General features: G+C 33.8%; 2 protein-coding genes across 3 annotated transcripts in view; one reads left to right on the forward strand and one right to left on the reverse strand.

Annotated features, from left to right (window-relative positions):
- Positions 1 to 1866: 1866 nt before the first annotated feature.
- LOC144355708 (uncharacterized) lies at positions 1867 to 4964 on the reverse strand. The gene is made up of 3 exons (XM_085503773.1): positions 4827 to 4964; positions 4027 to 4192; positions 1867 to 2535 (listed from the first exon to the last, which is right to left on the reverse strand). The coding sequence occupies exons 1-3, from the start codon at positions 4885 to 4887 to the stop codon at positions 2199 to 2201; spliced, it is 564 nt and encodes a 187-aa protein (XP_085359899.1). The 5' UTR covers positions 4888 to 4964; the 3' UTR covers positions 1867 to 2198.
- Positions 4965 to 5481: 517 nt separating this feature from the next.
- The window catches only part of LOC100367423 (afadin- and alpha-actinin-binding protein-like), a 34979-nt gene continuing 26583 nt past the window's right edge, over positions 5482 to 13877 (forward strand). Inside the window, exon 1 of one of the 2 annotated variants that reach the window (XM_002736518.4) lies at positions 5482 to 5591. The gene's annotated coding sequence lies outside the window, so the exon portion shown is untranslated. The remainder of the gene's footprint in view (positions 5592 to 13877) is intronic. The other variant, XM_085503288.1, reaches the window with a different exon arrangement.

Raw genomic sequence — 13877 nt, forward strand, 5'->3', positions numbered from 1 at the left:
ATAAAATAGTATATGCTTAGATTGAAATGAGTTGTACTGGTATAATTCACATAAACTATATCCTTCTCATTGTAAGGTCATATTGACATCAAGCATGACAGCACATTGTCCATCAGCACCACAACCTCACCCCCCCCCCCTTTCGCATGTTACAATCTTTGTGATCATTTTCGCTTCTCATTTGATTTGAAGTTTAATTTTCATTCACTGGCATTTATGAATTCTCACAGATTCATTGTTGTGGGTTATGATAACTTAGAACTGGCGTATTGGACTTAAATGGCGGTGGTCATCACATAGCGTGTGTTTGAATTTTAAGTAAACAAACATTGTGTATTAATGCTACGCATATTGAATCTGGCACAGCGCAACGACCACCAACCTTAAAAGATACAATATAGACGAGAAAATGTAATTTTTAGTATTGTTGTTTGATACTGTACCATGTTTGCATCATGTTTGAAAAACTGAAGTGTTTCTGTCTATTAAAGTAGACCAATTACTGGTTAACAAATCACGAAATATAAACCCAATCAATACGATTTTTGACGGCTTTTATCAATCTACATGAATCAGATGATACAATTTGAAAGCTCTACCCCTTGTGACCTACAGTATAAACTGTGAAACTTAAAACAACAGAACAACGATGAATTGGCATCAAAGATGGCATAAACAAAATTAATTAATCAGTTATCACAAATCAATAAATTGCACAAAACATTACTGGGATCATCATCAATAATGGCATAGAAATTCACGAAAATATACAAAATAATATCAGTAATGAACTATAAACAAATCTAGGAATAAATTACATAATCATTAACATGGCAGGTTGGTTAATGATGATATAAAGCAGTGATTAGACAGTGGGTAAATATATACATAGTGTGGTTTTATTTATATAAATTATATCACGTTGTTAGGGCACCTCCCCTTAATGCAACTATAATAGCTGATTAGTTTATTTGTTCAAGCTGTTGTCATAAATTTACTGAAAATTTAAAATATTGTTTCATTCAATAACAGGTGCTACCGTAAATTGACAAAATCTCAGCTTTCATCATGTGGTCTAATCTTGGCCTACAAGTATGGCATTTTCTAGCTGTCTAGGCATTGTTTACATGTCTACATCCTATATACATTTTACAGCCTTCCTATAGGGTGAAAATACTTTTAGCCAAACTGGTCATCAAGTCACTATTTGTTATGAAATTCGGGACCATATACGAGTAATATTGTAAAACATTTAGCCAAATTTATTTTTGATTCAGCCACTTGATAGTGGGAGCCCTGCATTTTACCCAGTGTGTGTTTATTGCATGACACATAAACCTGAAAAATCTGATTGGCATCGTAATACGAGCATACAGTGTACCAATGGTTAAAGTTAAAATTTGTTATTATGCTGGCAAGAATTTTGACGAGAAAATTTAATAAAATAGTAAATAATCCACATACATGATGAACCATTAATTATTTGAGTTAATATAAAAATAATATTGAAAAAGAATAAATTGTTTTTGTTTTATTAAAATAGCCTTGATTGAAAAACAATCCTTTCTGACATAGTTCTGAGCATACCAGTAAACACTGTATTTTGAAATGGAATAATTTCAATCATTTCCATGTCACTATGTATTACTCAGTGTACCTGGATTATCTTACTGTAGCAAAGAATAATAGGAGTTGTTCATTACAGCTGACTCACAGCCATTGAGTGACTCACAAATTTCATATATACTAACAATGATTTTTACATGTGTTGTGTATTCGGCACCTATCTCAACATGATGCAATGATTAAATGTGATGTTTTAATTTACATTTACTGTGTACCAGTAACTACAATACTCAACAAAAATTGATTCTAAATATAACTTTTCAAGTTTTTATGGTACCAGTAACTCACAAAGTAGCAAATTTAACACAGAGGCAAGTTATCTCTCTTTTATAAAAAGAAAGGTGGCATTTAAAGCAATATTAAAAAATAAATAATATTGATATAAACAGTGTAGGTGAGATTTGTCAGCTACAGTTTAATCCTCCTGCAATGGCGTGATAATAATCTTATTTGGTATATAGAACCGATTCATGATATTGAAGTGAACACTGAACTGTCAAAAATGTTTCAGAACCAGACTGAAAACCAATAACGAGAAGACTGCGGATTATTCAATGAGTGAACATTCGGCTTCAGAACTGACACGACTTAGTTTGACTTTTTGTATCATTCTGAGAATCAGAGTGCGTATTATTATTCGCAGTCTGAAAATACACATCAATTATATCACCGTCTTTCATTCCATAGAAATCCGCGTTGTGTTCGTAAAACACCAACTCCCCTTCATGCATGAACCGTAAAGCATGCAGCTTGTGTCCAGTACGGAGACAGTACTCTTTGAAAATTGCCTTTAATTGTGTTTTACGGCTCAGTTTATAGCAAAATAATTCACCATCCGGCGAGCTGACGAATACTGTAACGTTTCCTGATTTTTTGGCTTTCTTGTTGAGCGGTAAATCAATGTCCTTGCTGGAAGAAAATATACAATACAACAATTAATATAATTGGGATGATTTGTCTTGCGAGTGTACTTCACTTTCATAAGGTTAAGGTAAACAATAATAACACAATCTGCACAATACTACACTAGGCATGAGATCAATCGAGAGTAAAAGTTTTATAAACAATACACTAGAAAATAAAAGATCAGTAGAATTGAATACACTTGTGAGCAAACTTTTTCAACGCGAAAGTAAACTTTCATTATGTCTTACCAAAATAAACTTTTTCAATTACTGTGGAATACTTTATTTTCGCTGGAATTAATTTTCGCTGAAAAGGCTTTTTGGGTGTTTTGTATGGAATTTATTTTCACTGATTTTTGATGAGCTTAATGTGAAATATAGGAAAAAATGTATATTCGCTGGATTTTATTTTCACGGAATCATCCCTTCAGCGAAAATAGCGAAAATAAATTCCAAGTGAAAATAAAGTATTCTACAGTACTTTGATTAAGGCAATTAAAAATTTTGTCTAAAATTAAAAATGTACAAAATATATGAAGTTTTTTGTAGTAAATAGTTTCAAAAAGCAATAGGGAAAGATAGACTAAATGTGAAAATGAAAACCGCAAATGAAATTATTAACAACATTTTCCATGTGTTAAGTTTATTTTCTGAGAAGGTGACAAAGACTGATTTGATGATCAAGATTAAGACCAAGTTTCTTTGACAACAACAATCAATGAAAGGAAGCATTGTCTGACTGTATAGACAAACTCTACACCCTGTTATCACTACAACTTAATTAAGACAAAGACTGCCTACATAAGGCACACGCCATGCTGGTGCAAAACTGCTAACGCATCCACACAATATGTAAATTATGTCTAGCATCATCAATACAAGTCTGATTTTTTTATGACAAGTTATTGTTTCCCACACAACAGGGGATAGATTACAGAAGTGTGTCAGCTGTCTTGTCTTCCAGTGTTTTTTGGCTGGGTAAACTATGTGCTATACTGCTAATATACCATTGTTTCATCAAACTTGAATTGAGAATTTCGGGAACCACCTGTTGCGCAGGAATTTTACAGCATGAGCACCATTTGTTAAATAATTCTACATAATGTTTATTTATATACTATGAGTAAAGTTTCTGCTCAGGGGCTATGCTGTCATCAGAATCAGAGTCATAAATTGAGAGTATTAAATTAATTTCCTAATATTGTTAACATCAGATTTCTCTCGCCCTAATGATCAATGCAAGTGACTTATTTTCTAAAACAAAATCTAAAATAAAATAATAAATAATTTTGGTTGCTAATTATAGTTTCTCAAATAATAATGTGGACATAGATGTGGATTTAAATTTAGAGAGAAATAACCTACATAATATATTTACAGCCACTGTCCATAAGTACGATAATGTATTTCATCATCATCGAAATCACCAGGATTCAGGGAAGTGGGATGGTAATCACTATAGAATGTTCCATTTGATATTAAGGTCAACACTGACCTTGTCATGTCAGACCTTGTCCTATCAGATCCACTGTCGATACTACATGTGGCTTTTCTGCTGGAGCTACACGTGCTGCCTGAAATGTCTGTCTCATAACCGCCTTCACTATCAGCGTGGGACCTCTTCATAGCTGATCGTCCAGATTTATCTAAATGACATACAACTACATGTAGGAAAAAGAATTATATTTAAAATTAGTATTCAATAAGGAAATGAAAGATGGTATCATTGACAAACCACTAGTGAATAAATTGAAAATAAATTACAATGTAAAACAATAACAAAATACAGTATGATCAGCATAAATTATTTGTTGGGTTTTAATTTCACTATATTGACTAATAAGTAAAATGTGTTAAATTAAATCTACATGAACATGTAAAATAAAAATAGAACTTATCGGTTCACTGGCAAATTCATAAACTTAAAAACCAGTGAATATGCTTAAATTATCAAAATAGTGAAATTAAATGTCAGTGAAAATAAATGGTTTTACAGTAGATTTAATTTAACATTCACGCAATGTCATTGATGTATTTGGTATCGTAACTCCATGAATGTATACTTTTTTATAATTTATATATGACATATTAGTGCATACAGCATTAGGAACCCATAATAAATAACTGAATGTACTCCATAATATATAGAAAGCTCGGTGAATATTTTGTGGACGAAAAAATTGAACGAATACACCCAACTGTGTTATCTGGGTGTAGCCACAGACCAGAATTTGGAATCAGGAAATCATTGGGGCATACATAATATAGAAGTCAAGTGTGTTTATCATATCGTACCTTCAATTTCGTAAAATTCGCTCTGTTCTATGAGCAATGGGTAATATTCTGTCCAATCCATCTGACATTGCACAGGGAATTTTTTCCGTCTACGTCCATTCGTTCGGAATAAACTAAATTTAAGACTTCTATGTTCGACCTTCATAACGCCATGTTTGATGGCACTGGATTCGATCCGCCTCGTCAACATCTGTTTAAAATCTTTAAATTTCGAACAGTCCATAGTTTTATCACATGGCAAACATATCATGAAGTTCCAAGATTTGTAGACATCTTTTACACCACTTTTCATCAGTTTTGCAAGACAGTCGATCACAACTTTTGTCGTTTCTGCTCCATTCCGATTTGAATCCTCCGCCATTGTTGTTCAAAATGAGAATTGACCGTGGCTTGACCCCTCTCGTCCTTTATCGGCCTTTTTTACGATCTTGAGATTTCATGCAATTTTGATAAACCAACTTCAAGCTGTCAGGAAAGAAACTGGTATATAAAGTAATTAATTTAGCTGAACGAGGAGTAGCCCCACTATACACGCAAAGAAGTGTGAATTACCGTGTGATATTAAAATGTTCTGGTTCGAGGATAATTTGAAAATGGCGCCTTCACCGCTCGACGAATCAAATTTTGTGTTACAAGAAGCATGCGTCAAAACATGCTAAATAGGATTTCAGAAGGTGTGCTGGTAGCGAACGAACGTGCTTGAGTGAACAGTTGTTATTATCGACGTAAATTCGTAGCTTATCGACATTACGTTTCTTGTTACAGGTAAGCATTTCTTACATTAGAATGAATGGTGTATCTGAATAACTCCTGTTTGGAAACAAAATTTGTTTTTAAAATTCGTCGGTAACCGGCGACCGGGAAAGAATTTTTGAAAAGCAACTTCCGCAGGTGAGGTTGTAATAGTAACAAAACAATTTGAAGAAGTATCTCATTTTTTTTAATCAAAATTCTCCAGGTTATTCTTACCATATTTTTATTCGACCATTCTTTTTGATGGATAATACGTTGCGTCACAGAGAAAAATCGTCAGCTGTCAACTTGAATCGTGCATCCCCCGCACAGCTAGCGTTGACGTTTCCGCGGTTCGTTGATTCACAACAAAACAACAAGAAGCCATATCTTTGTAAAATAATCAAGCCAATTTTCCAAATGTTTATTAGTACTCGATCCATAAAAACATCATATAATTTGGTTTCAACATTGCCTGTTTTGAGTCTATAAATAAGTCTTACAGAATAGCGACAATAGCTGTTCACTTAACTAGTCTAGGTCTTGTCCTAACAAGCAACATAATATATAGAAATGCGAAAAAAAGATCAATTAAGTCAACTGTTTTATCGATACAGGTAAGTTTGAATTTGATGACAATCGAGTGCATCAACTGTTTATTTCATAAGAAATATCCCCATTTTGTTTTGTAAAAAACTAAATCCGATTGCATAAATGACTAAGTGCAAGGATGCATAGTATTTTAAGGTACAGGCATCTTAAGATTAGTAGCTTAAGCAGCACAGTACACTGTGGCATCAACATCAGCTACTGGGTATATGTCTGTGGATATTTTTGCTGTAACGTCTTTAGTATTTTGCGCTATGGTCATCTGGCTATTAGCCAGGAATTTGCAACTGCCAGTCCAAAACAATTCAACTTCATGAAAAGTTAGATGGTTTTGTATGTATTTTGGTAAAATTATCAAAGAACAATAGAAAAAGTTGCCAGTTCAAAATCAAAGTTGCCAGTCCGTTTGGTGGGTGGACTGGTGGCTGGCTAACACCCTGATGGTCATGGAGAACCTTATTATTTTTATACATGTTAGTAAAAATTCCCAGTCTCAATCATACAAGTTCTGTAAAACCAAATAGTTTCACTCAAATTTAATTTTAATTCTGTGAAGTTCTGAGCAATTTTACTGGGTTTTTAAGTTAACTAACTTAGCAGGGAAACAGCAAGTTATTTTACATATTAACATTGATTCAATTTTAACAGCAGATTTTACTTGTAGTGAAAATAACAAAATTAATGTGTTTATAATATATGGTATGGTGTATAAATCATGGTACATGGTGCCTCGTCAAAATTGTGGGGCTTTCCTCAAATTGCTGTAACAGTTGTGAAACTCTCTCTGAATATACATGTATCAAACCATCCTGGTAATCTCCTGAAAATGCATTTTTCGTAATAACAAATTGTACATACCTTACTTTCTTGATGAATAAACTTCACAATGACCTTAATACTGTGAGGGAAAAAACTTGCACTCAGATAGCCTGGCATGAAGAAAATGCTCCTAAAGTCCAAATTTGGGAACTAGGCAACAGATTACCATGAATCCACATGGCAGCACATTTTGTATAGACAAAACCTCATGGTATTTTTTTTTTATAATTTTGAATTACGGTACATGTCTTGGCATTAGGTTTTAGGGGACAGATGTGGGATACGGCATAAACATAAAATGTAGTCTATATTGTGAACATTCAGTGTTCCATTCCTTCCCCTAACACTAATTTGTAATGCGCGTCGTGGATTGCACAAACAACAAAACAAGTATATTTTTTTTTTTTTTATAAATGTTTTTGTGCCAGACGACAGTTCCAGACATTGAATGTTACTGTTGTCTCTCCTGACTTGTTTTTTTTTATTGTAAGTGCAAATTGCAAGTGCTAGTGCTGACACATAGTGCATTTTGCTACAAAAGTCATTTTCTTTTTGGGACTACATGACAGGGCTGTGTGGCCATCTCCACACAGATGGCAATTTTAATGCGCTATCCTGGCGTCAACCAGGCCCGGTCGAACACAAGCACCTGCAGACATTAACCAAGGTTCCCCCAAAGTCGCATTCGTTAGTGAATGAATCTCGGCCAGTGGAATTGGCCTTTCCAATTGAGTCTGTGGCACACTCACCCAGGGTAGGGGTTGACCCTTTGATGTTCAGCCTCAGGTAGGATTTGAACTCGGGTCTACCGACCACCACTATGCTACCAACAAAACAAGTAATTACACACATTCTTATTGTAAAAGGGCAGAAAAAGTTTCAACCATGTCGCCATTTTGCATTCAACACAATCAAAGATAAATGTTGAAAGTTAGCTTGGTAATGTTATTTTATTGATAAATAGTTGATATTGTACAATATTTCTGTCCCAGGTGAAGTTTATTCGTTAAAGTATTTGGTATCTACTGATTTTATCGCTAAAATTGTTTTTTCTAGAAATTATTATGCACACCAATGCCCTTCATTATTTTTGAAATTTGCATCTGTCACTACAACATAAAATTATGAATTGCTGTATCAAATCTATAGATATTCTGTCATGCATTTATAATGTAGAACATACCATGTGGACTTTACCTCAGTGGTAAACAAAGACACTTACTCCCTAGAATCCTGTAGGTGTGTACACATGTGTGTTTATGTATGGGCTGGGCTTGTTTTTGTTCAAGTTTTCCCTTCCCTGGTGACTCAATTGCTGTGGCACATGCTCTGTATATCGGTTCTTACATTAATTAAGTACAAAATCAATACATAGCCAGATAGTGTGAAAGAAATATTATTAACTTGTTTAACAATAATTAACTACATGTAATAGTATATCGTAGTTACTGTCATTCTGTTTAATAGACCATTTTAGTGTCGTAAAGTATATCATCAAATCTGCCTGTTTTGCTTGTTGTGTTCATGTTGTAATCGCTAACTATAATAGTCTACATTATTATCTATCATACCATGACTTTGGTAGGTATGTGTTAAATTTAAAGATCTGTGTAAGTGTAATCGCTCTGCACAATTTTGTGTATGGATAAACTGATAACCAATGCATCATAAAACAAGTGTTGATAACACAATCAAACAGAATATCATGTGCACCAGAAATCCACGAATTGTCAATTAATCTAATATCACAATATTTAAAAGTACCTGCTTTTAATACCGGTAATGCAAGGTGTTGAACAATTCAATATGACCCATTCTATGAACATTTTAAAAAGTCAACTTCATTCCTCCATCACACAAAATAAAATTAGTGCAGTTTTATATGTTGTAATCACTTAGACCCATAAACAACGTATTTGTGTTTCTGGTCGCCTCACTTTGTTTATGTTTAGCTCTGCACATAATTTTTTTTGATATCACGAGTTTAATTAATGACTATTTCAGAATAAACTAAAAAGCTACCCATGTGTGTCAGTTTTAGAAAACAAGAAACCTGACTAGAAACTCTTTTTCTTTCATAATAAGCCTGCACATTTACGATTTTGCTATGTATAAATATGCACTCTACTTTAGTTTTATTTATATTCTCAAACTCAGTTATTAATCATGTAATTAATTTTTTTCTAAGAAATATAAATTTCACTATCCACATTGTTGTAAAAAACAAAAAAAACAATTTAATTCAGCTGGAACCCCCTGTGAGTGGCAGGTATTCACCATTTACAGCGGGAATGATATCATTATTATTGACTCTGTTGCCATAGCGCGTTACTCATCATGATGAGTATTGAGCACTATGCCCAGCTGGTGTCTTGTCCACATTCATACTTTGTTTAACTCTGTAATGTAACTGTTTTTAGCTGTAATTCTGATTAGAGTAATGACACTATAATTGAATACATATATGCTGCTGGTACTCAAGTTTATTTTTTAGTGTAAAATTAAACTCTACATACAATTTTACTATATAATTGACAATGTATTTTTTTCTCTTTTCTATGTATGACAATAATGAGAAAATTTCAGCTATAGGCGTATTTGTCCCACCCATAAGTTTTACCGGTATGATGCTTTACTCATCAGTCTATTTTTATTTTTCCTTCGACCAATCTCAACTTGACAGAATATTTCAGTGCTATTTTTAGTTAAATATAAAAGAGTTGGTTTGTTTAGTGATGTAACTAGTCTTTAATGTATTTTCTATCAGTTTGTCCATTACATTGGAATAACATGTCAACCAGAAAATGTCAATTGTATTGTATTGTATTCGGTGAACAGGAATGGCTGCAGTGATTATAATGGGAAGTATGAATAGCTATTCTTGTTAATTTCCGTATGAAACAGCACCTTTGTTACCTGTAGACTCCTACCTGGCTGTTAGTCTGGTATTGTTCAGGTAATATTTTTACTACCTTATACTAAAATATATTTGGATAATTAGAGTACTAACAAATTTTCATTTATGGTCCGTTTAGACTCAAAATACACCATGAATATTAACGTTTGAGATATAATTTTTGGTATGTGTTGATTCTTGGATATTTTATCTTCGTCGTCCTGTACTTCGTTTATTAATTCAAACTTCCCAGTTTGCGTAAAAAGGGTGAGTAGATGGAAATACCAGTTGCATAAATCACGAAGATTGATGATTCGATTGGTGCATTTAGTGTTCTTTTCTATGCAATATAAAATCATATCGATGCTGTGGGCGGCGAAGGGTGACAGATTGTTTTGGTTCAACAGCTCTTAAGGCACAGGCAACTGACATTTCCTGAATTTTTTTGTGCTATTCTGACGTGTTCTGGGCTGTATACAAGTCAGACACTGACAAGTAAGTCATAGTCAATACATGCCAGTAGGCTGGTTGATGATCCACTCCACTCAAAAAACAAGCAACATGTTTTTGGCTGTTTCCATGTTGGGACATAAATGTGAAGCTAACGTCAGTTTACCGGTATAACTAAATGGGCCCTGTACAGAAGTTCACAAAAACCATTCAGTCTTTAGAAGTCACTTAGTTTATTACTAGGACGTATTCTGCTGTTACATTTCCAACCATTTGTATTTAGTATTTTCTAGAATGAAGGCAGCATTTACAGTTCATTCAAAGTTGCATTGGGATTATGTTGATACAGTGTAACTACGTCGACGTCGGTGATCTCTTACCAGTGCGCAACGTAGCCAAAATAAAAAGCATGATCAAATGAGCCAAAATAAAAAGCATGATCATCTGAACACTGCTATTACAAAACTGGTAGGAGGTAATACATTCGGGGCGAAAGTATTCAAAAATCAGTTTTTGGCTGTTGCAATGGCAGTATTGCACCAGGATTTGTTTTTCAATTAGTGACGGCACAACCTACCTGTGAAGTATGAACAAAATCGGCCGAGCCACAATAAAATCTCAAAGGAGTTAAAAGCCGTTGCTGGTGAAACGTTAACCCAACTTTGGGGTCAGATTCCTCAGTAATGAAAAAAGATATCAAAAATTCAAATAGTAACTTTGTGCCCACACTCAAGCTGAGTAGAATGAGCTATGTCTGAGGTGTTTTATCCCAAATTTGTAGGAGGAGATAATTTGGCACGAAGCTATCCAAAAAAAAAGTTTTTTTGGATGTTGCTATGGCAACGATGGGCCAATTTTTGTTCAGATTTTTCCTAATAACTAGGTGAAAGTGACCTACCTGCCAAGTTTGAGCAAAATCGGCCAAGACAAAAAAATCACAGAAGAAATAATACGTGAAAACACTGGAAATCACACACACACACACACACACACACACACACACACACAAAACGTTTAAAGTCATTATAAGGGCAATCCTAGCGCAGCGGATCGCCATTAATTAATATTTCATTTTTAAAGTGTATCTTTAATTTTATTTATTAAAATATGTACACATTATATCTAATTGGGGTGGAAATTGCCAAGCCAATTTATAAAATTATAAACAAATACTAACCATGAAATACGTCCTTGAGAAGTGTTACTGACGGAATATTTTATATTGCAATTTCTTTCAATTAGTTGTATTGCAATGCATTAGTAATAATGTAAATATATATATATACTTTATTTCATTGATGAGACTGAGTTATATATTTGTTACATACTACCAGTAGCTTCGCGGTAAGTGGGTTTCGTATTGGGTGGGTCTCGTTTACTACTTGTAGATATAAGTGATTGCAAGACAGATTTACATGTACCGTATGCCGTATATATTACATTTTTATACTTCCCGGGGCAGTATAATGACAGATCACTTTTTATTGTTTCAGAATAGACTATATTCTGTTCACTGCAAGATCATGCGTTATGCCTGAAATTGAACGTAAAAACAGGACAAACAAAGGTCACAGCATCGTAGTGGCAATAAACATCGTATGGGATTCGACAAACGTGAAAGTATTTGGGGGATATTTCCATGCTTAATAATGTGCTGAACACATTTGATGATGATCAATTTCGATGAAGTACGGGTATTCAAATGCAATATTCCCCTGTCAAAGATTGGCCTTTCGATGTGAGCTACAAAATAGAGTTCTGAAATCTATTTTTGCAGCTGACGTTTGGCGCGAGATCTCGCAGTTAAATGGAAAATCACCTATTCAGGTGTAAGACACTAAAGTCACAAATTCAACTGGCTACCCACTTGTATACCGCTAACAGGCTTTTATTCTCGGTTACTGCTGTTTTATATTATCAAAAATTGTCATTCAGTCTCTTTTGGATAATCATTAGAATAAACAGCCCAGATAGGATGCGACCTGAAAGTGGTTACAGACAACAATTGATGTTGACGTATAGAAGTAAACTACATGCATTGAGAACCATATTGGAAACCTGAATACCTGTGAACAAAGATTGCTCAATAACACGCGTTGTTCACAAGTAGAGTTTTACAATAGTTGTGGTCTAGTAGTCAATAAAACACTCTGTAAATAGGATCAGTGAAGCTAACCTGTCAATATAGTGCTCTGTCATTGCTGGAACTGTATTCACAAATGTGGGAGATAACTATATCATAGAGTGCATGTGTTTCTGTGTTAAACAGAATGTATGAACTATCAAATTAGGTATCGCCACCCTAATGAAAATAATATTCATCTCGGTAAAATTAATCTTTTCCCTCTGTATAAGAAATACTGAAAGTTAAATCCTTGTTCTAGCTTCTTCAGTTTGAGTTGAAAAAAATTATAATTATTTTTCCTGAATCATAAAACTTGTTCAGAATTTTCCTAAATTCCTGTTTTTTAGAAAATCTATTGTACCAATTGACTGTGACATGTGTGTATTCGCATTTTATAGACGGAAGTACCAGATCACATTTGATTTGCTTTGTTAGTTTATAAATAATTTGTATCCACATTTGTCCAGCCGTATTCATACTACAATAGATATGCTATCCATTTAATTTGAGCCCTATTTTAGAATTCTTTAATTTTCACTTGGAATATGACGACTAAAATTATAATCAGTCATTAACAAAATAATTGCATTCCTTTGTCGAAAAATTCATTTTCTATCCATGATTATGTTTCAATAGATATGTAATGACTAAAAATATACTTTTAAATCAGGCATTCAATTATTCACCATATGGAGTATGTGATGGTCTTGAAATACACTGGGGCTGTTTTTCTTGACCTGAGTAGATGAAGTATTGTTGACTTCACAATGATTCATCTGCATAGTTTATTTTAACAGGAAGTTTACCTTTAGTAGACAGCTGAGCAGCAATTTTAGTGTTGAATTTTTTTGCTGATTTATGATAACACAGGGATTGCGTAAACCCCATATTTTGCTTCCCAGACTACAATTATCGAAGAGGGACACAGTTTTTTAGGCATGCTGGGGTCCAATCTCTGATAAAGTTATCCAGGGTCAAAATTCAATTTCTCAAAATTTTGTAAGTGGGACTCATCTTACTGAGACGCTAGCGCAAACCCTGTTTAAACATGTATAATTTTCAGTTATTTCATGGTGTTCATACAGAAATTACATTTTACAATTCACATGCTTGAAGAACCCCAGTGGCATTGTCAATAATTACTACAAAATTTTTCAATTCTTAACGTGAAAATATACTAAATCATTGACGACATTTTTTCCTGGGTGTACTTAATTTATAAATTATTTTTTCCTCATAAATGCTTTTCTAGTGAATATGTTGAACCGACTTGACAGTCTCCAATCTTAGCCCAAGTTTACGCATTTAATTAGATTGGTGGTTAACGTTGATGTTCACCAGGTCAAAGTTCATAGGACATCGTCACCTTGCTGCTTGTAGCTATGGTTGTCAACAATCAGTATTATTCAGCTTTGACTGT

Source organism: Saccoglossus kowalevskii, chromosome 9 (assembly GCF_978046115.1).
Source record: "Saccoglossus kowalevskii chromosome 9, keSacKowa6.1, whole genome shotgun sequence".
NCBI lineage: Eukaryota > Metazoa > Hemichordata > Enteropneusta > Harrimaniidae > Saccoglossus > Saccoglossus kowalevskii.

Excerpts from the sequence above, each read along its gene's own strand:
- LOC144355708 (XM_085503773.1), bottom strand. The coding sequence starts at position 4,887 with ATGGATTGGACAGAATATTACCCATTGCTCATAGAACAGAGCGAATTT. Across the intron at positions 4,193-4,826 it reads CGAATTTTACGAAATTGAAG|TTGTATGTCATTTAGATAAA; the intron begins GTACGATATGAT and ends TCCTACATGTAG. Across the intron at positions 2,536-4,026 it reads ACAAGGTCTGACATGACAAG|CAAGGACATTGATTTACCGC; the intron begins GTCAGTGTTGAC and ends ATTTTCTTCCAG.